This window comes from Canis lupus, chromosome 2 (genome assembly GCF_011100685.1).
Source record: "Canis lupus familiaris isolate Mischka breed German Shepherd chromosome 2, alternate assembly UU_Cfam_GSD_1.0, whole genome shotgun sequence".
Classification (NCBI taxonomy): Eukaryota; Metazoa; Chordata; class Mammalia; order Carnivora; family Canidae; genus Canis; species Canis lupus.
Genome location: NC_049223.1, coordinates 8,377,843 through 8,397,647, shown reverse-complemented (window position 1 = coordinate 8,397,647; position 19,805 = coordinate 8,377,843). Strand labels below are relative to the sequence as shown.

The following is a 19,805-nucleotide window of genomic DNA, read 5'->3' as shown; positions in this document are numbered from 1 at the left end:
GGGTTCAGTGGGGGGAAACGAAGGCAAACAGGAAGCCTGAGTTATTAGGTGAGGACAATCTGTGGTGGGGACAGTCACTGATTCAACTGTGCTTCAGAAAAAGCACAGGGGAAAAAGAAAATCTAATGATGTTGCTAGGCTGTGAAGGAGCTCTCCTGAAAGTCAGTCAGGGCACTGTCCAATGTGAGAAGAGCTCCTTTGGTTTTTGGCCCAGGTGGAGTTTCTGTCTGCTATGCTCTGTGAGGCCCACGAAGGCTTACCAGTAAGGCCAGCGAGAGTAAGGAGAAGCTGTGAATGAGTGGGCTCAAGAGACACAACAGTTACAGAGGAAAGAAAGAGCTTAAATGATTCAAGGAGCAAGCAAATTCTGGTGATGACAGTACAAGTAGGCCTGTTGAGAGACAAGCACCCACAAGCCAACCTCCCCCACGTCTGGGCCTGGGCTCCTGACCCAGGGCACCACCTAAGCTGCCCCACTGCACCATGCCTAGCAAGATGGCCTCCACCTTCAAAAGGCTGAAAACTCAACTGCATCTTCCTCTCTCTCCTCACCCTTTCCCAAGCCCCCCTCCAGTGAGTGACTGGCCCTCCTACACTCCCAGCCCCTCCAGCTCTAACACCTTCATTCCTGTCAGGTTTCTCTTCCCCCCACCTCGGGGAGCTGCTCTCTGTTTGACCCTGTCAGTGCCGAGGGCCCTGATTTATCCCTCTTCACTCGCTGGGATAGTTCAGAGCCTCCTAGCCGCATTATCTCCTCATGCATTCTGTACACAACCACCTCAGTTATCTTTAGAAAATCCACTTGTCATCACATCATTCGCCTGTGCAAAATCCACAGAGCTGCTCTAGGGCTGAAGTATCCAGGGGAAAGTCTGCAGGCCGGTTTCCCATCTTTAGTTTTACAGCCCCAACACCATCCAGTTGCTTCATGTTTCCTGAGCTCTAGGGCCGCCATGCTTTGGCCCGGAAGGCTGGCTTCCCTTAGTCCACCCCCCCAGCCCTGCATCCTTTCCTGCCACAGATATCTCCAAAGTGCCTGCCCAGAGCCAGGCTGATGCTAAACTCTGGGCCTGCCCCGTGGTGGACATGTCAGACTCCTTCCTGCCCTCAGACAGCTTAAATGGTATTTGGGCAATCTACATTTGAAAACATGGTGATAGGCTCTGTATTCTCAGGTACTGGCGATTTCTCACCACCCCACCCCATCCCCAACAAGGTTCTGTATACCCTGGTCTTAACACTTTAAAATTTTAGTTTTAAACTTAGAACTAGAACATCAAAAGTTTAAAATGTTAGCTTTTAAAATTAATTATTTTAAAATTAGAATTCTCTGTTACAAATACAAAGAAGATGCATCAAATGCAAATAATGAGGGATTCTAATTCAGGAGACGCGGTAGGGGAAAAGTAAACCGGGTATTATCCTCCACAAAGAACAACAGGACTCGGTTTCAATTAGGTGGTGTGTTGAGGTTTAACTACATCATCTCCAGCTTGCAGAACTTTTTGGTTTCTGGTGGGCAATCCTCTCCTGCAGCTCAGAAACTTGAAGTGGAGCCGCCCTTGGGCCTCCTGGGCCTGTTGTAAGAGGTCTCTCTCTGAGAGACTGGAAAGAGGGGTGCAGATTTTCTTGGAGAACATTAAAAATCAAGATGTCTGGGTTTCTGTAAATCTCATTAGCATCTAATATAGAATCTGATATGGAATAGTTAAAACAAACGCAAAGGAATTCCTTCCCTCTTTCTTTCCTTCCTCATCCCCTATAATGTCTTGCATAGAGCGGACATGCAGTAGGTACAAATAAACACACACGGAGTGGTAACTGTGCATGAAATCATGCACTGAAGGGGGACCAGAGATTTGGGTGGCAGCGGTGGCAGAAACAGCACCACAGTGCAAATAATAGTGGAGGCCTCCATGGGTGCATTCATCTTGAAAGATGTCTTATCTTAAAAGTATGGGAAAGGGAAGTCACATTGGCCCAACAATGATAGGAAGAACATAATTCAACACTGAGCCTCTTAGAGACCAATGAAATAATTTTAAGACACACTAATAAATTGGAGAAAGTTCTGAATCTGGAAGCAGCGGACATAAACATATGTACCTACACAGAGGCTTATGTATATATATATATGCATATACATACATAAATATTAAGTGATACTCTTATTAATGATGAATATTCTCAAACCATTGTTTGAATTTGTCTTTAACAGTGAGAAAAAAAAAGTTTTATTTTTAAAGGACACTCAAGAAACCAAAACCAGGGGAGAAATACAAATGTTTACAGTAGGAATGCTCTTCAATTCTTTTCAAGAAGTTTAAGTTTGCTGATAGAGGTCAATTAGGTAGGCTAATTACTATTTCATTTTTATCAGATTCATCAACACTGACTTTTTTCAGGCGCAACAAAAAGGTAGTCCCACACATGAGGCAGGTCGACACCATTCATCCCTTTGATTTAATGTGAAGGTCTGAATACTAAATGATCCAGACAGCAGACCTCCTTATCACATTGATTTAAAGCCACTCGTCCAATAAGCAAGAAAAATAAACAGATCAAGGCAAGGCAAAGCAGTGTGAGACCTGGTTCCCCTCTAGCAATCTGGTGCCATCAAAAGATGATCAGAGCCCAGGTCGCAGGTCTCACTTTTCAAATCAGATTAAGAAAGAGTATTTAATTTGGTACTACGTATGTCAATGGATATGTATTTCTTGTTCTGGCCATGATAAATGCAATGTCTTGGCAGTGATGAGTTGATGAGCCAAGCAGCTGGGGTAACAGCCCCTCCAGTCCTGGCCTATGTCCACTGCTGGGCTTCACAGGTCCTTCCCAGAACCCTCCTGGGACCACAGCACCTCAGCCTTTACCCTGTCAATGCCCAACAGCCCTCAAGGTACAAACTCAGAGCCAGAGCTGGCATATTTCCTCCAGTTTTCCAAACCAAGTGGCCAAGAAAGTGGGGAGTGGAGCCCCACATTTACAATATCATCTGCAGTTTAAACTCAGGGGCCTGCCCCGACTGAAAATTTCCTAAAAGGTAGAGATTTTGGGAAAGGAATGTGGAACTGGGGAGAAAAATTAGTATATATCTCTGGTTTACTAAAGTTACTCTAAACACCCAGTTTTTTTGTTTTTGTTTTTTTGTTTTTTTTTTTTTTAAATAGAAATACAGTTACCAAAGAGAAAGCAACAATTTAAATGCCACTAGAACCGGGCACGGCTGAGGAAAGGAGTGGCATTCAAATGATTAATTATACTCACACCGGCTCTCTATACTGATCTCTCCTGCTAAGAGCTTAGGTGGCTTGCCAATTACTTACGTGAATCATCCTCTACTTGCCTGATTTGTCTTTAAAGTTTGTACTCAGCAATTTGCACGTATTTAAATATCAAGTGACATGGTAGTTTTTAGGGGGGAAAAGGTGAAGGAAAGCTGGCTCATGTCTTGGTATTTCTGCAACTAAACTGGTCATTTTAGGAAATTTAAAAAACTACTTTCATCTGCTACAGTACAGATTTCAGGCTGTAAAGAGTCCATTTTAGATCTTACTTAACAGGGCTGATTATGGGAAGAAATTTTAAAACTCCCGTTTTGATAATGAATTGAGGAACCTAACAGGATCCTGTAGCATATGTCTTCAAAAGCCAGTTTCTGTGAAATGCAAGTGTAATTGATTTAAAAAAAAGGAGAGGGACAGAGGGAGGTACACACATGAGTTTCACATAGGATTCAGGTAGAGTAGATTTTCTTAGGACATCAAAGTTTCAGCTATTCATTCCTTTAAAGCCTTCTGTTTATTTTCATATGGTCTCTTGAAATGTACTACACAGTTCCTAAATAATGTAGAATCATTCCTTTTTACTTTATACAAACTTTTTTTTTTACTACTCCAAAATTTATTCTTTAAAGATTACTTATTTTTTTCAGCAGTAAATTACAAGTCTAGGTTTGAATGCAACTCTTTCTCTTACACATGAGGCCCAAATCATGAGTGCTGGCACCACCAGTTTTTGTTTTTGTTTTTTAAGATTTTAAAAAATTTATTCACGAGAGACACAGAGAGGGAGGCAGAGACACAGGCAGAGGGAGAAGCAGGTTCCCTGCAGGGAGCCTGATGCAGGGCTCGATCCCAGGACTCCAGGATCATGCCCTGAGCAGAAGGCAGGTGCTCAACCACTGAGCCACCCAGACCCCTCCACCAGTTTTTAAAAGCAAACTTAGCACCCTCTCCACCCTGTAGCACTTCTCCTCAGCCCTCTCCCAGGCACACCCAAGCCTCTGCTCAGAACCCAGCTCTGTGGAACCATCAGCCTTGGTCCACACAGGAGAGAATGTCACTGGCAGCCTGATTAACATTGCTTATACAAAACCTGGCAGTTTGGAGGCTTCGGTCAGCCTGAGTGAGCATGCAAGAAATTCTTAGAAACTCAGTAATGGGGCAGGGCAGGGCGGGGAGGTCCACATATCTTTAGGTAAGCTCAATTTGCCTTAGGGGCTCTGTTCTTTAAGGGAAAATACAGGGTAAGATGTGTCAATGTTCAACTTGTAAGGTCAGTCAGGGTAGCAATATGTCACTTAGTGCAGGATAGGTTAGGATTTCTGATTTGGGGCAAGTAAAAGAAAGCATTACTAAATTTGAAAGGATTTATAGTAAGTCAGTGCTCTCACAGTAAAATGAATGGACTGTCTTAAAAGCCCTTGTATCTCTTAACTCTGATTTTCTGCTCTTAAAAAAATCCTTGGGGGGGGGGGTGGGGGAGTAGGGGGTACCTGGGTGACTCAGTGGGTTAAGCATCTGCCTTTGGCCCAGGTTATGATCCCAAAGTCCTGGGATTGAGCCCTGCATTGGGCTCCCTGCTCAGCAAGAAGTCTGCTTCTCCCTCTCCCTCTGGCCCTCCCCTCTGCTCATGTTCTCTCCCTCTCTCAAATAACTAATAAATAAATAAATAAATAAATAAATAAATAATCCTTTAGAAAAATCCTTGGTTTTTACTTTTTTTTTCCTGCTGTTCTTACAAATCTGACTAGCTATATTAAAATCAAGTAACTAACATCAGATCCTTTCTTGGGGGAAATGACCATGCGTTGGCACTCTGACAGCACCATGATCTTAATTTTAAAAGTCAGATTTGAGAACCAGGCATATATGGGAAGAAAAGCAACAGTGCACGTTTTTATGTGGGGGGTACCGAGAGCAGACCACAGAGCTCTCCAAGCTGTGCCTAGGACTGGCAGGCTCCTCCTGCTGGTGACAACAGCTCTGCAGTCACTAGACCATGTCACATCACAGTGCACAAGGTGTGGCCTCTGACAGAATGCTGCAGACAAGAGTCAGCTTCGGCCAATTTGAAAAGTGGCAAATCAGAACAAAAATACAATTTCTCCAATTGCTAAGTGGCCTCTGCAAATACAGGAAATGCGAATTCAAAACACACATGCACACTAATACAGGCTGTTGACACATCTGATGGCAGAAATCAGGAGGAGGCTCTGCTGGCAGGACACTTCCACTGGGAAATGAGTATTGTGTAGAACTCTCACGTATATTCTCTTCCCAAAGAATACTCTTTCCCTACCATCTGCTAAAATAATTTTGATTAGAGGCCCCTAACTGAAAGAACCTTTTATTTCAGAAAGCTCATTTGCAAGTGTCTTATATAAAATGAAAATTACTATTATATAATTACTTGCAATGAAAAAAATGTAAGTCCTATTTTACAGACCAAAACCCATTTGAAACAAAGGTTACAAAAAAGCAACTCACCTGGAAATCCTGATCATCGATGCCAAACCTTTCCCGCAGGTTACGGAAAACCATCGGGCAGTATTCCTTAAACTTGAAGTGGCTTGGCATGTTTTCTCTGAAACAGGCATATTGTGGAATAAAGTTGAGATGTACAAAATGTTAGCTGGACTTAGATCTGCCACCATCTAGTTCCACATGTAGCCCGAGTGCCTGGAGCTCCCCACCCACAGAAGCCATGGGTGTGCTTCACAGAACCAACTACAACCCACAGTAAATCTGGGAGACACAAGGACAGACTGGTAATATTCATCTCTCACCACCTAGGGGCACTAGGACTGTATGACCTTTCGAATCCCAGCCACTCCTTATAGCCGCTTCCCCAGGGAAGAAGAGGTGGAAGGAGAAGGGGCCACACAGAGGGAAACAGTGAAGGACAGAGTAGGATGGGCAGCAGAACGAGTCACAAATGTGCTCCCCACACTCCTCCTCAGGTACTTGCGGATTAAAGCTTGCAATGCAACACTATCCCCTACTCCTTGAATGACCTATTTTATGCTATATATAAATACCACAATCTAAAATCACATAGAAAAAAAATCCCTTCAAAAGGTCAACTTCTAAACAGTATTAAGAGAATTAACACATCAGCTTCATATCAGAACAATGGCCACATGAAGAAATTTTGTAATTGATCCTCATGTGGGAGGGGTTCCTTTGAGGCTCATCCCATTCATTTAGAATTGCTTCCTCCTTTGTGTACATGTACATACACACACACACACACACACACCTCTACTGCCATACTCTGTACACCAAAACATAGTAATTTGTATATGCGTCAGGTTTTAACCACCTGCCTGTGAGCCCCCTGAGGGCAGGGCCATTTCTTATACTTCTCTGTCCCTCCTGCTCTCAGTGGACAGCTAATACATGCGGTACTCCATTATGACATCTAAAGTGACATTCAGATGAAGGAGAAATATCCCCAATGCCCAACATGGCATCCAGTTATGTTTTATAAAAATGGACCTTAATTCTTTCTTGTTCTATGAAGTAGTCATTTCTGTTCATGAGGTTAATAAGTTTCGTAGAAGAGCTGAGGTCCATAGATGCTAAAGATTCCAAGCAATTTACAGCTTCAAACATTTAAATTGTAATGAGAATATCACTTTTAACATATAAGATATTCATAGAGAACAATATGCCATATGGCAAAAGGATATTACCCAAGAGGGCCTGCTGTTGCTTTTCTGAAAATGACAGATGGTTATGTTTATCACAGGATTAACTTCATCAGCAAAACTTTACTCCCACCCATTGACAAATAATGTGATTATAGAAATTCATAAAAATCACACTCCTGGCAGCCATGTCAGTCCAATAAAGGCCGTACTTGTACTTACTTGTTAAAAAGGTGATTGTCCACCTTTATCTTTGAATAGGCTTTGAAGTCATCTGGCATCAACATAACAGGAATTTGAACATGGCTCAGTTCATTGATCTAGAAAAATACAAAATAAATGGCACAGGTTATTACTACCTATGTGGAAAGTGCTTGACTTGAACACGGACCTCAGGAAGACAACCCGGTAGACGCAAGAACCTCCTGCCCCCCTTCCTCCTGCTCCTATCCCAATTCATCTCTCTTGCTGCCCTCTTCACTTCCTCTTCAGGCCCTGCCACTGACTCTACCTCACATCCAGCTCCACCTCCCACTCATCTCAGCCTGCTGCTGGGCCTGTGGGGGCCTCGGGGTGCTGTGGCAAGGGAGGAATCTGGAGGGTGAGCCCTCATGGCCAGCTCTCCCTGTTTCTCCCATTTATCTTCTCACTTCCCCTCTAGAGCCTCAGCCCAGAGCTCCTTCAACCACATGTCCGGGACAACTACTTACTGTAAAGAAAATACTATCTGAGAAAGGAGGCTTTTAAACTTCTGACATAAGTTATTTGTTGAATTGACAAATGTGACCATTTCTTTACACATCTGGGTACTCACAAAGCAACAATGGCATTCATGAGACCTCTACCTTGCTTATAGGAGCTATATTTAAAAGTTTGGGGGTAGGGCATGAATTTACCAAAAGAGCAGGCTTCACAAAGGAAGGGAAGGAGACATATGACCCTGGTACTAAGTAAGAAGGAGATACGTTTGAAAGGTGTCAAGAACAAAAGATGTGGTTACAGAAAACAAAGGGTTGAACCTGGGTGCCTGGGTGGCTCAGTTGGATGAACATCTGACTCTTGTTTTCCGTTCAAATCATAAGCTCAGGGTTGTAAGATTGAGCCCCACGTCGGGCCCCACACTGGGCATGGAGCCTGCTTAGGATTCTCTCTCTTCCTCTGCCTCTCTCTGCTAATACTCCCTCTCTTTCTAAAATAAATAAATAATAAAATCTTAAGAAAACAAAGGACTGGACCAAGTTCTGTCTGAGTTCCAGTGAATGGCAGAAACAGCTTTTGAATATGACTTTGAAAAAGTTGAGCTTTCTCTTGGGTAATTATTTTTCTACATTGGCTCCCAGCTATACCTCCCTTGTTGCTAATAAAAATCACTTTAAAGATTTATACTTCAGTAAATTGAAGATTCTCAGAAGGGTTCTTAGTTACAAAAACAAAACAAAACCAAACAAAGGAAAAAATCAGTTTTCTGATAAAGCAGAGTGGTTAACACATTGCTCGGTTCATAGAACGTAGAGAAAATCTTCAAGATTTCTTCCCCTTCTCCTTCTTTGCCTTCCTTTTCTTAAAAAGATTTTAATCCACAGGGAATTTGATGACTATCATGCAAGCATGAACAGAGCTGTTGATCTGAAGAGAAATACCAATTTCGACACTTAGTTGGGTCAAAGTAAACCTGAGGAGCTCAACCAAACACTTCAGCCTTAAATGAGGAGGACCCCTGAAAGAAGTAAAAGTCATCCCAACACCTGGTGGAAGTAAATGCAAATGGTGTCTGGGGAAAAGCATCCCCAATGCAGGCCTCTGAGCGGCCCACAGATTTAGTTCAACCAAATATGAGTTCACAAAGATAAATGAGAGTGGGATTCAGCTGAAACAAAAATTATTTTTAAGACTTCAGTTATTAGAATGATCAGCTATGGAAAAGAAAACAAAAACCGTATGTAAAATGTATTGAAGAAGTAAAAGATGGGCTGGCAAAAATGAGCAGACTATGATACTTTCAAAATGACCGGTCAGGTTGAAAAAGAATCCAATAAAACGTCTACAAAATGAAAACTATAATCGGTAAACAGAAAATAGAACAAAAAGCCCCTAACATAGGGCTTCGGCAGCAGACTGGATAACTGGTATACCAGCGGGGAGAGCTGGGGAAGTTACCCAGAATCTACACAGAATGAAAATGTCATATATAAAAGAATGGTTAAGTAAGAAAAAAAAAAAAAAAAGAGAGAGAGAGAGAGAGAGAGAGAAGAATGCTTATGACAGGGGGGTTGGGAGGGAGCTTACATGAAATCTTAGAGGAATTGAACAGAGTATAGGGAAAAGATAATATTTGAAATATGAGAATTTTGAGAATTTTCCACAACTGATGGAAGTTATACATCTACGGATATGTAACATACACAGAAGAGTCTAAGAAGAAATCCACACCTAGATACACTATCATTAAATTGAAGATACCAAAATTAAAGAAAAGTGGTCAGAGGGAAAAGACAACACAAAGAAGGAATGACAATCAGGTTGACAACTAACTTCCCAAAAGCAAACCTGAAAGCCCAAAGACAGTGGTGTATCTTCAAAGTGAAAAAGTTACTGTCTACATAAAACCATTTACTGTGGCACAATATTTTCTTGGTCCATTATCTGGGTTCCTGGCACAAATCCAAAACCCTTGGAATTTCCAGAGTGATAGAAATATCTTCTGCTGTTTATAAGGCGCCCTTTTAGAGCACACGTGAATTTATGCTAATGAGGTGAGTCAGGGTGGGGCCCCTCGAGAGCCTCAGGATGGAGCTGGTCACTAGAATGACCAAGTAGGTATAACTCTGGAGCTTTCAGCCCTGCTCACTGACCTCGGGGAAGGGGTAGGGGGTAACTAGAGATTAAGTTCCATAAAACTCTTGAACAAGAAGTGGTGAGTTCCTGGGTTGGTGAATACAACCAAACACGAAGAGGATGGCACATGGGGCATCCATGGGCCATGGCACAGTTCCATGGGGACAGAAGCTCCTGTGCTTGGGACCCTTTGGGGCCTCAGCCAATGTACCTCTTCACTTGGCTGTTCATCCAGGTCTTTTATAGTATCCTTTATAGTAAAATGGTAAATATGCATTTTTTTTTTTCTGAGCTCTGTGAGCCACTGTAGTAAATCAATCAAACCCAAGGAGGGGGTCATGGAATGGCCAATGTACAGCCAGTAGGTGAGAAGTGCAGGTAACAGCCTGGGCTTGTAGTTGGCGTCTGAAGTCAGGGCAGTCTGTAGGACAAAGCCCTTGACCCAGAGGATCTGATGCTGTCTCCAGAAAGGTTGTGTCAAAATTCACAGCTTTGTGTTATTAGAAAAAACACACATGGGATATACCCACTAAAACTATCTTCAAAAAAATGAGAGGAAAATAATGGCTTTTTCATAGAAACAAAAACCAAGAACTTACCTACAAAGGACCTCACTAAAAAAATTTATGAGCTTTAGAAGCATATATTTAGACTGCTGAGATATAATTTAGAAAGAAAGTAAATGTGTATTTAAGATCTGAGATAGAAAAAGAATTTGTAAGCAAATAAATTGGTAAATAGGAAGATAAATACAAGTAAATATCACCTATATAAAGTAATAATGCTTAATTCATGGGATTAAATGAATGTCCATTATTTATGGACATAAATAAACATTGAATAACAATAGCATGTAAGTTGGGAAGTAGACAAAGTTACAGTGCCCTTGTATTGTTCAGGAGGAGAGCAAGATATAACTTTAAGTATTATGATAACATTTAAAAGGCAAACATTAAAAGAAACAGAGTATATAACTTCCAAACTAGTAGCAGGGAAAAAACAGAATAAGAAAATAAATAAAACACATTTATTTTAAAAAAAAGAGAGCAAAGAAGAAAATATAAACACTGCAAAAATAGAACAAATAAAGTAAATGGTAGAAATTCATCTATCTATATCTATATATATGTATATATATATAATCCCAATGAGCATACACAAACGAGTGGTTAAACATAGACTGTCAAGATGAATTAAAAACTATAAGCTATATGCAAAAGAAATCCTAAAACATAACTCAAGAAGGTTGAAAGGAAGAGAAAAAAAATTAAATAGTACCAAAAATTATTGGGAAGCTAGCTGACCTTTACCAATATCAGTTAAACTAATAATTTTAAGACAAAAGCATTATTAAGGATAAAGAAAATCTGTACATAATGATAAAAGGTTCAATTAGCCAGGAAGATAGGATTCATATATTAAGTACCTAATTAGCCTGGAAGTGTACAGCAAAAATCATTAGGACTTCAGGGAAAATGGACAACTCATTATTATAGAAGAAGATTTGAATATGCTTTCTGGATAGTTCAAACAGCCAAAAAATTAAGAAAGATACAGATTTTTAAACAATATATTGAACATTATTCATTCAATATATGCTATACACCTATAAATGCCAAGTAGTCTTCCAGATGCTTGAGACATGTGATTGAAAACAGATTAAGATGCCTGCCCTCCTGAAGCTTGTATCTGAGTGGGAAGTCAGCAAATAAAAGATACACTTAGTAAATCACTATGTTAGATATAAATTGTCTACTATGTTAGAAAACTATGGAAAAAAAGAAAAAGCCAGATAAAAGGGTAGGGAATGCCCATCACTGCATAGATAGGTGTCACCAAAGTATTTTAAATCAGGAGGGTTGGAGTAAACCAAGTTTTGGAAGAAAAAAGAGGTTTAACATTCCAGTGCAAAGGCCCTGGGGCAGGGTGTGCCTAGTACACCTGGGACACAGAGACCTCAGTGGCTGGAACAGATTACCTGAGAAGAGAAACAGTAAGAGTCGAGATTACTGGAAAGATTGGTTTTTATTCCAAATGACATGGGAGCTGTTGCAGGGTTCCGGGTGGTAGAGTGATAACATCACTTAATTTAGGGCTTAAGAAGATTACTGGAGGGGTGGAAGTGGGCACAATTATAGAAGCAGGGAGCCTAGTGACAGCAGTGTAGGTAGGAAAAGGGATTTTTTTTAAAGTGGAGCCAACATGATTTCCTGAGTTCTGAATGTGCAGTGTGAGAAAGAAGCCAAGACCAAGTCCGAGGCCTTGGCCTGAGCAACGAGGGGGACAGAGCAGCCATCCTCCAAAGTGGAGAATTCTGTGTTCTTTCTTATTGCTTTTGTTTTCTGAATCATATTAAAACTGAGTGCTTTAATAATTTTTTTAAAAATGACAAAACGGAAAACATATGCAAACTACGAGGCTATTTATAACACACATTCATAATGTTGGGCACCGCAGATTCTCAAACCTAATGATTGGATTAGATACCACCACTTGCATTTCCTGATCCTTTGATTTTCGTGTGACACTTGTTTTGTTTTGTTTTTTTACACAACCGCTTGGCACCCAGCTTCCCAAAGATATCATGTCCTTGGAAGGAATGCAGTATGACCTAAGTTGAATCGTGAACTCCCTCAAGCTAGTCGTTTGCATGCTACAGATGCTGAGTATCGCCACATTTCTCTTGAAATTCTAAAATATCCTGTGGCACTCCCGGTAAATTTGCTGCAATGCCCTCCGGCACCCTAGTGCAATTTGGAGAGTACAGATATAAACAGCAGATGTTTAAAACAGCAAATGATAGAATCTAATTATAGAATAAAATCATCCGAATAATCCCTTAAAATTCACTGCAATGGATCATAACCTCTAAGTACTTTAGGTTCATCCCAAACACGTTTAATTATAACCAGCAGTTAATCCTTAACCTGTATAAACTGATGATCTCTAAGTAGTTTTCTTCAGGTAACTCCAGATCACCTGCATTTGTGCAAGGCCAAATTACAGTTCTGTTCCTTCCAAATTATTCCAAGGACTTAATCAGGCATCACTTTTAGTCTATACTATAATATTACGATCCATGTTATGATCCATAAAAAATGTATGAAACTGCCATTTCACAGAAACACAAAGCTGATTTAAAATACTACATTCTTGGGACATCTGGGTGGCTCAGTGGTTGAGTCTCTGCCTTTGGCTCAGGTCCAGAACCCAGGTCTTGGGATCAAGCCCCACACTGGACTCCCCACAGGGAGCCTGCTTCTCCCTCTGCCTACGTCTCTGCCTCTCTCTGTGTGTCTCTTATGAATGAATGAATAAAATCTTTAAAAAAATCCTATATTCTTTCCTATTCAATTTACCCAAGTATCTTAACTATTAAATAATTCTCAGCATGTCTGTGAAAAATCAGAAAATAACTATCTCTATGCCAGCACTGGAATATTCAAGCTTGAAAACAAGAGAATCAGAACTGAGAACCAAGTTTCGTGACAAGCACAATTAGAGCAAAACTGGATGACCAGTTTTTCAGTATCTTATGGAAACAAGTGTAAATAAAAGCAGAGAATGTTTACAGGGTGGCAAGGGGAAGCTGAGGAGCAATCATTTCATATCATTTTCCCCAAATTATACAGAAAAAAGTCAGGGAGAGCATAATAAATTATTCCTATCGTAATGTAGGCTCTGACTGATTACTGAGAAAGCAAAACCCAATCTGAAGTTGGAGCAAGCAAATCCCTGAATTCCTACACCTCATGCTGTGGGGATCTGTATTGGTAACAGTATCTTTTTTTGGAAGAAAGCAAGAAAAGAAACTTTTTGAATCCTTTCTGCTTTATAGAGTTCCTGCTCTGGAAAAAGTGCTGTAGAAAAAAAAATGAAAACCTTTCAGCCAAAATGGATCAGAGAATCCCCCAATACTCACTCACTACCCATCCTTTCATGAGCACACCACGTGTGTGTCTGCTCTGGGTTGGGCACTGCACAAACACCAGCCTTCACCCTCACGGTGCATACAGTCCAGAGGGGCACATGCCTTAATTGAAGAAGTGCACAAATGTAAAATTCTGGCAATGACAAGTGCTGGGAGAGAGAAGGACATCAGGCCTGGAGCAAGCATGACAGAGCATAGACAAGAGCAGGAGTGACTGAAGGAGAAGCTAGACTTGAACAGAAGGCAGGTGGGGAGGGTTCCAGGAAGCAGGGACACAGGTGCAAAGGCCCTGTGGCAAGAAGGGACACACACAGTTCACTAGAGAAATAAAAGGCTAACATGTCAGGAATGCAAAAAAAAAAAAAAAAAAATCAAGAGGGCACGTGACAGGATGGGGCTGAACAGTTTGCCTCCGAGGACCCTAAGAGGCTCCTGTGGAACTCCAGGAGAGGCTGGAAGCCTGGCATCGCCTGGAGACAGCAGAGACAAAGAAAGCAAATTCCAGCGACGCTGGGGTGGTAACAACGTGGAGTTGGGCGACAGGACAGATCCACGATTCTATTTACAGAGTCAGAGCACTTTAAGGGAAGAGTTCAGTTTTGAACTTGTGAAATCTGATGTGCTCTTTAGACAGCTTAAAACATTTTAAAAAATATTTTATTTATTTATTCATGGGAGACACAGAGAGAGAGAGGCAGAGTCACAGGCAGAGGGAGAAGCAGGCTCCCTGTGGGGAGCCCGATGCGGGATTCGATCCCAGGACCCCAGGATCACGCCCTGAGCCGAAGGCAGACGCTCACCCGCTGAGCCCCAGGTGCCCCTAGACATCTTAAATGGTGATGGCAGGCAGGCAGGTGGATCTGAAGTTCCCAGGGGAGGCAGGGGCAGGGACATAAAAATATGTGTTATCCGCATATAAGACAGTAGTTGTCCCTCGGGAGCGAAAGGCGTGAGCTGCAGAGTGGACAGAGAGGACAGGAGGGCTCCTCGCCGACTCGAAGAAGGTTAGCAGGGAGAGGAAGAGCTGCGGCGGCCAAGGGAAGCATGGTGCCACCTCAAGGACGTGAGGACGGAGGCAGTCAAGAGGGAACCAGGACAAGGTCGCGGCTGACTGCCTCTAAGAAATGCGGAGTCCCCCCGGACGGAGCACCACAGGGTCTCTGGAGGCCCCGGATTGGGAGGCAGGGGAGGCAGGGGAGGCAGGGGAGGCAGGGGAGGCAGGGGAGGCAGGGCGACAGTGGAAGCCAGAGCGGGAAGGCTGAGCAGGGAGGGGAGTGAGTGCAGAAGCTGCATCGGGCTGGTTTTAAGTCTGGGGGGCGGGGGCTGGAGAGGGCGGAGGTGCCCGAGAGAAGGGCGGAAGCTTGCACAGCCTTCTGCGGTGGGAGCAGGACGGATCCAAGGCGAGCGTGCAGCAATGGGCTGTGGGGAGGCAGCTCCTCTGGCAGAAGAGGGAAAGGGACCGGTGTGTGGGGAGCGAGGGAGCAACTCCTCTCCCGGGGGGGTGGGGGGGGGCTGTGGCCAAGGCGGACAGTGAGAGGCCGCAGGGGTGGGGTGCTCAGAGGCTTGGAGAGGGCACAGGGAACTGCACAGAGTGACCACAGGATGCGGGAGAACAAGTCTGAAGAGGGGGGCTGGGCTCCAGGGCAGAGGGGAGTCCACCTGTAGTCCGTGCTGGTTAACTTACAGGGAACCAGGGGAACCCGGGATGACATCCTGGGGGGGCCGCGGCCTCGGGGGCAGGTGCAGAGACCGACGCTGGCTGGGGTCCTTCAGGTTCAAGCGTTTTGCTAGTCAAGGGAGACGCAGAGATGGAACAAAGTGTGGCAGGGAGAGCAACGGAGTTCCAGGATAATCACTTGGAAATGGGAAGTCAGCCGTGGGCGGGGCAGCACCTGCCACAGAGCCAGGTAGAGACCCACAGGTGGGGAGAACTGCTGGAGGCTAGACCCAAGCGCTGCAGGGGCTGCAGGGGCGGGGAGCAGCGAGCCGCCAGGCAGGTGCAAGGCTGTCTGCCTTGGAGGGAGCGAAGCCTCGCGTGGCTCTTGACGGTGGGGAGATGTGACCAGTGTTTCATCTAAAGGTCTGGAAAATGCATCTTTTTAGTTACTGCTACAAATCCCAGCTTCACAAATCAGAACACGCCCGGACGCGGGGAATGTTGCACCCTCGTGATTAAGATTAAGATTAAAAGACAAAAGAAATGAAATGTAATTATCCTCACTTCTCGGTTTACACAGTCTCATACGATGAAGAAATTAAAAGAGAATCTTAAGAGATCCTAGTCCCTCAGTTTGCAGATTACAACGTGTCCTGGTATATCTATTCCTTTATAGTCAAGCAGCAGCTCCATTCTAAGTTACATCAGATGGCTACTTCATGGGTATTTTATCTTTCTTTCATTCACAATGGCTTCCCATTTCCTTTGGGTTTCTGTTTTCCCCAGAAATTCTCCCTGCAAACCACTTGGTCAGGTTACGTGTAGCTAGATTTCATGATCTGTGAACACACTTCACAAACTGGAGGATCTACCATTTAAAAGCTTTTAATTAGTAAACATTTTTCAATAGTGTGCCCCTATATTATCTGCTTCTATAAGTTCACCTGTACACAATATCCATCAGTTTCACCAAAATGTATTAATTATAGGGCTGCCCAATAACTGAAAGACTATTTAACTTTCTGGATAGTCTCTCTTTTAGTCTCACATTACACAAACCGAAATATACCCTTATTTCTAGTTCACATTCTTGAGCTTATAGAGGTAACGACAATGAGCTGAATAAGGTTACATTAATCCTATTTCTTAATTTCTATATTCCACACAGAGCTTTGGGCTGTACACACTCAGATTTCAGGACATAATTCTTGGGTTTCAAAGTCTTCAGTGTGAGGAAACTTTATTAGTTTGGCATTCTATCTAGTCCCATAATTCCATTTCGGGCCCACCCCAAAATTGGTAGCAAAACTGATGTTATCATTACTAGTTTACATCTGCTATTATTAGTATTTAACAAGGCATTTATACTTTTTTCTTTCTTCATAGATACCTACATAGGGAACACCCATACACAGTTATATGCTACATAATATCCCTGAAAGGAAATAAAACAATTTTGTCAATCCTTAGGACTCTGAAGGAAGGAATGACACATACCTCCCAGAGAAGTTAGCATACATTATGAAATCCAAATAGTTTTAAATTTATGGAGATAAAAGTGGTTTTGGAGTTTATTAAAATTTTATTAGGTTAACAATATAGTGAAAGCACTAGTTATATTATTAAGGCCACATTTAAGGTCCCTGGGTTGCAAATACTTAACAAACTCATAACAGAAGTGCAATACCACTTTTCACCAACTTGTGAAGTACTTCACAGTTGTCAAACCATTTTGGCAAATATTTTTTCATTTTGTAGGTATACTGATAGTCACATTCATAGCCCTATAAAACTCAAGGGCATAAGTACTGCAAATACTCCCATGCAGACAGACTGCCCTGGGAAGAGCCTCGTATCCATTTATGCCATGTCAGTTGCCCCGAAAACAAGAGAGGTGTGGACCAGCTCTGCTTTTCCACTTAGCCACTGGGCATCTATATGGACAATGCTGAGGCCCAACATGAAACATCAAATAAAGAAGCTTTGTTGTCAGTCTCAATAGAAACCAAGGCAAAGGGGTCCAAGGAGGGTTAGTACCAAGGTTTAGTACAAGGTGCCCATATATGAATCAAGTGTGGGGGAGAGAGAATGTAGAGGGGAGAATACTGATGGGCATTGGGTGGCAAAAGAGGATGGGGAGAGCTTCTGAGGTCTCTGCTCAGCTTTGCCTAACTCACTTTAATACTTAGTATTCACCTTGCTGCTAATACTTGGTGGACACCTGCCAAGCATCCTATTAAGCACTTCAGGTACAGTATCTTACTGGATCCTGACAGCAGAATGAAGTAGATACTATTATTATCCCCATTTTGCAGATAAGGAAATTGAGGCTTAGTGAGATTAGATAAACTGACCCAGCCTGTCTTGCTCAGGCAACTCACTTGAGTTACCTCAAATACAAAATTCAGACAGTGGGATTAATAAGATCCTTTGGAGCACTTGACAGCCTATAAAGGAAGATTCATGGCAACTTCATAAGATGTCCACCTTAGGGTCATGAGTTCAAGCCCCACACTTGGTGTAGAGCTTACTTAAAAAAAAAAAAATCCACCTGAAATAAAGTCTTCTGTTGTGCCAAAAATTTCTAAAAGATTCCCTATCTTTTTTTTTTTTTAAGATTCCCTATCTTTTTTAAAAAAGGGAATAATTAAATAGATGTTTTGAATAAATGAGTAAACATGTTTAATTGAATTTGCACCATGGTCTGCTACAATTTCATCAGCTATGATTTCAATAAGTGCATTCTAAATTTGGAAAGACCTACTATCAGTGAAAAGTTATCATTCTTCTGACATTCCTTGTCATTTCAAAAAAGGGAAAATAGGGATCCCTGGGTGGCGCAGCGGTTTGGCGCCTGCCTTTGGCCCAGGGCGCGATCCTGGAGACCCGGGATCGAGTCCCACGTTGGGTTCCCGGTGCATAGAGCCTGCTTCTCCCTCTGCCTGGGTCTCTGCCTCCCTCTCTCTCTCTCTCTGTGACTATCATAAATAAATAAAAATTAAAAAAAAGAAAAAAAAACAAAAAAGGGAAAATAAATATTCCTCAAAGCTCCATTAAATCACAATAATTATAAACAGTATCCTTGAAGGATATAAAATTGATTTCCAAAGCAATTATTTATTAAAGCAAATTATCTATGTTTTCCTTTATGAAAAATTAGATTAACATATAGTATAGTAAAATTTATGTGGACTTTCCCTTTTAAAATATGGACTGACTCAGAAAAGTTATCTTGATTCCTCTCCTCAGAAAAAACATTCAAATGTACTATCCCATTCAAGATACCTCCTACGCTGCAAAACACAGGTTTGCTTTGGGGGGTCAGATCTGCGGATTGCAGTTGTTATCATTCCTGCAGATATAACACTGAATTCACACTGGCAAGAAAACAGAGTTTGCAATTAAGCTGCAAAAAAGTGGGCATAATAAATAGTTACCGGACAAGGAATAAATAAGACGCAGCTGGTAATGATTCTGAAATTAAGACATACAGAGGTGTTCCCACAAGGCCATTTCACACTGCAACATTTAAAGGATAAACGTCACTATTTTCTATGATCTGTGAATCGAGCAAAGACTATGTTCATAAATTGTGAGGTCTTATTAATGACAATTAATTCAGATATATTCAGCCTTAATACTATGTTTCCAGTCTTATACATAATTAGTAATTGGTTTTCACTCAGTCAAGAATCAACAAAAAAGATGCCCCATCCACCAGAAGAAAACCTCTCACATGGAGACACTGAGATATTTATTCTGATGATAGACAATTCACTACAGATTATGCCATATTGAGGTGAAATAGGAGGCACCCAGCACATGAATCTGAGGTTACGCTGCTGTGCATAAAGGTGGTGGGTGGGAGCTGTTTTCAGAGTGGCACGTCCACCTAGGATTGGGGCAAGACGGGAGATGGAAAGAGTGAGAATTATCTTAAAAGGCCATTTATCCTGAGGCACCTGGGAGTTTAGCCCGATAAGCATCTGACTCTTGATTCCCACTCAGTTCAGGATCTCAGATCCAGCCCTAGTCAGCTTAGCAATGCGGGAGGAGCCTGTGTAAGATTCCCTCTCCCTTTGCCCCGCCCCACAACCAATCACGCATGCATGCTCGCAAAAAAAGGGGGAGGGCAATTTGTCCCTTTACAAAAATCTCAAAACACAGATTGAAGGGGGCTTACTTTACCTCCTCCACAACTTTCCTACCACTTAACTATGAGTGCATATTTAAAAACAGAAATTGATAATAAAAATAAAGTAAGATGCAGGGTGATAATCCTGAGCAAGATAAACCCAAAGGGCTCAAGGGCAGTAAGGACCCAATGGGAAAAGAACCTGATGCATAACTTGACTACTGTTTTGGATACTCTTTTAATTTTAATTAATTTCATAGGGAAATCAAATAATAAATATGTCAGATTCCCTAGACTTTACAAATTTCACAAT

The 19,805-nt window shown here is 42.2% G+C and overlaps 1 protein-coding gene across 1 annotated transcript in view; it reads right to left on the bottom strand.

The window, feature by feature from the left end:
- PIP4K2A (phosphatidylinositol-5-phosphate 4-kinase type 2 alpha) overlaps nucleotides 1-19,805 on the bottom strand; it is a 178,378-nt gene that overhangs the window by 60,054 nt on the left and 98,519 nt on the right. Inside the window, exons 2-3 of the mRNA XM_038529823.1 lie at nucleotides 7,157-7,254; nucleotides 5,772-5,868 (exon numbers count right to left, since the gene is read on the bottom strand). Of these exons, the coding sequence (XP_038385751.1) occupies nucleotides 5,772-5,868; nucleotides 7,157-7,254 (195 nt within the window). The remainder of the gene's footprint in view (nucleotides 1-5,771; nucleotides 5,869-7,156; nucleotides 7,255-19,805) is intronic.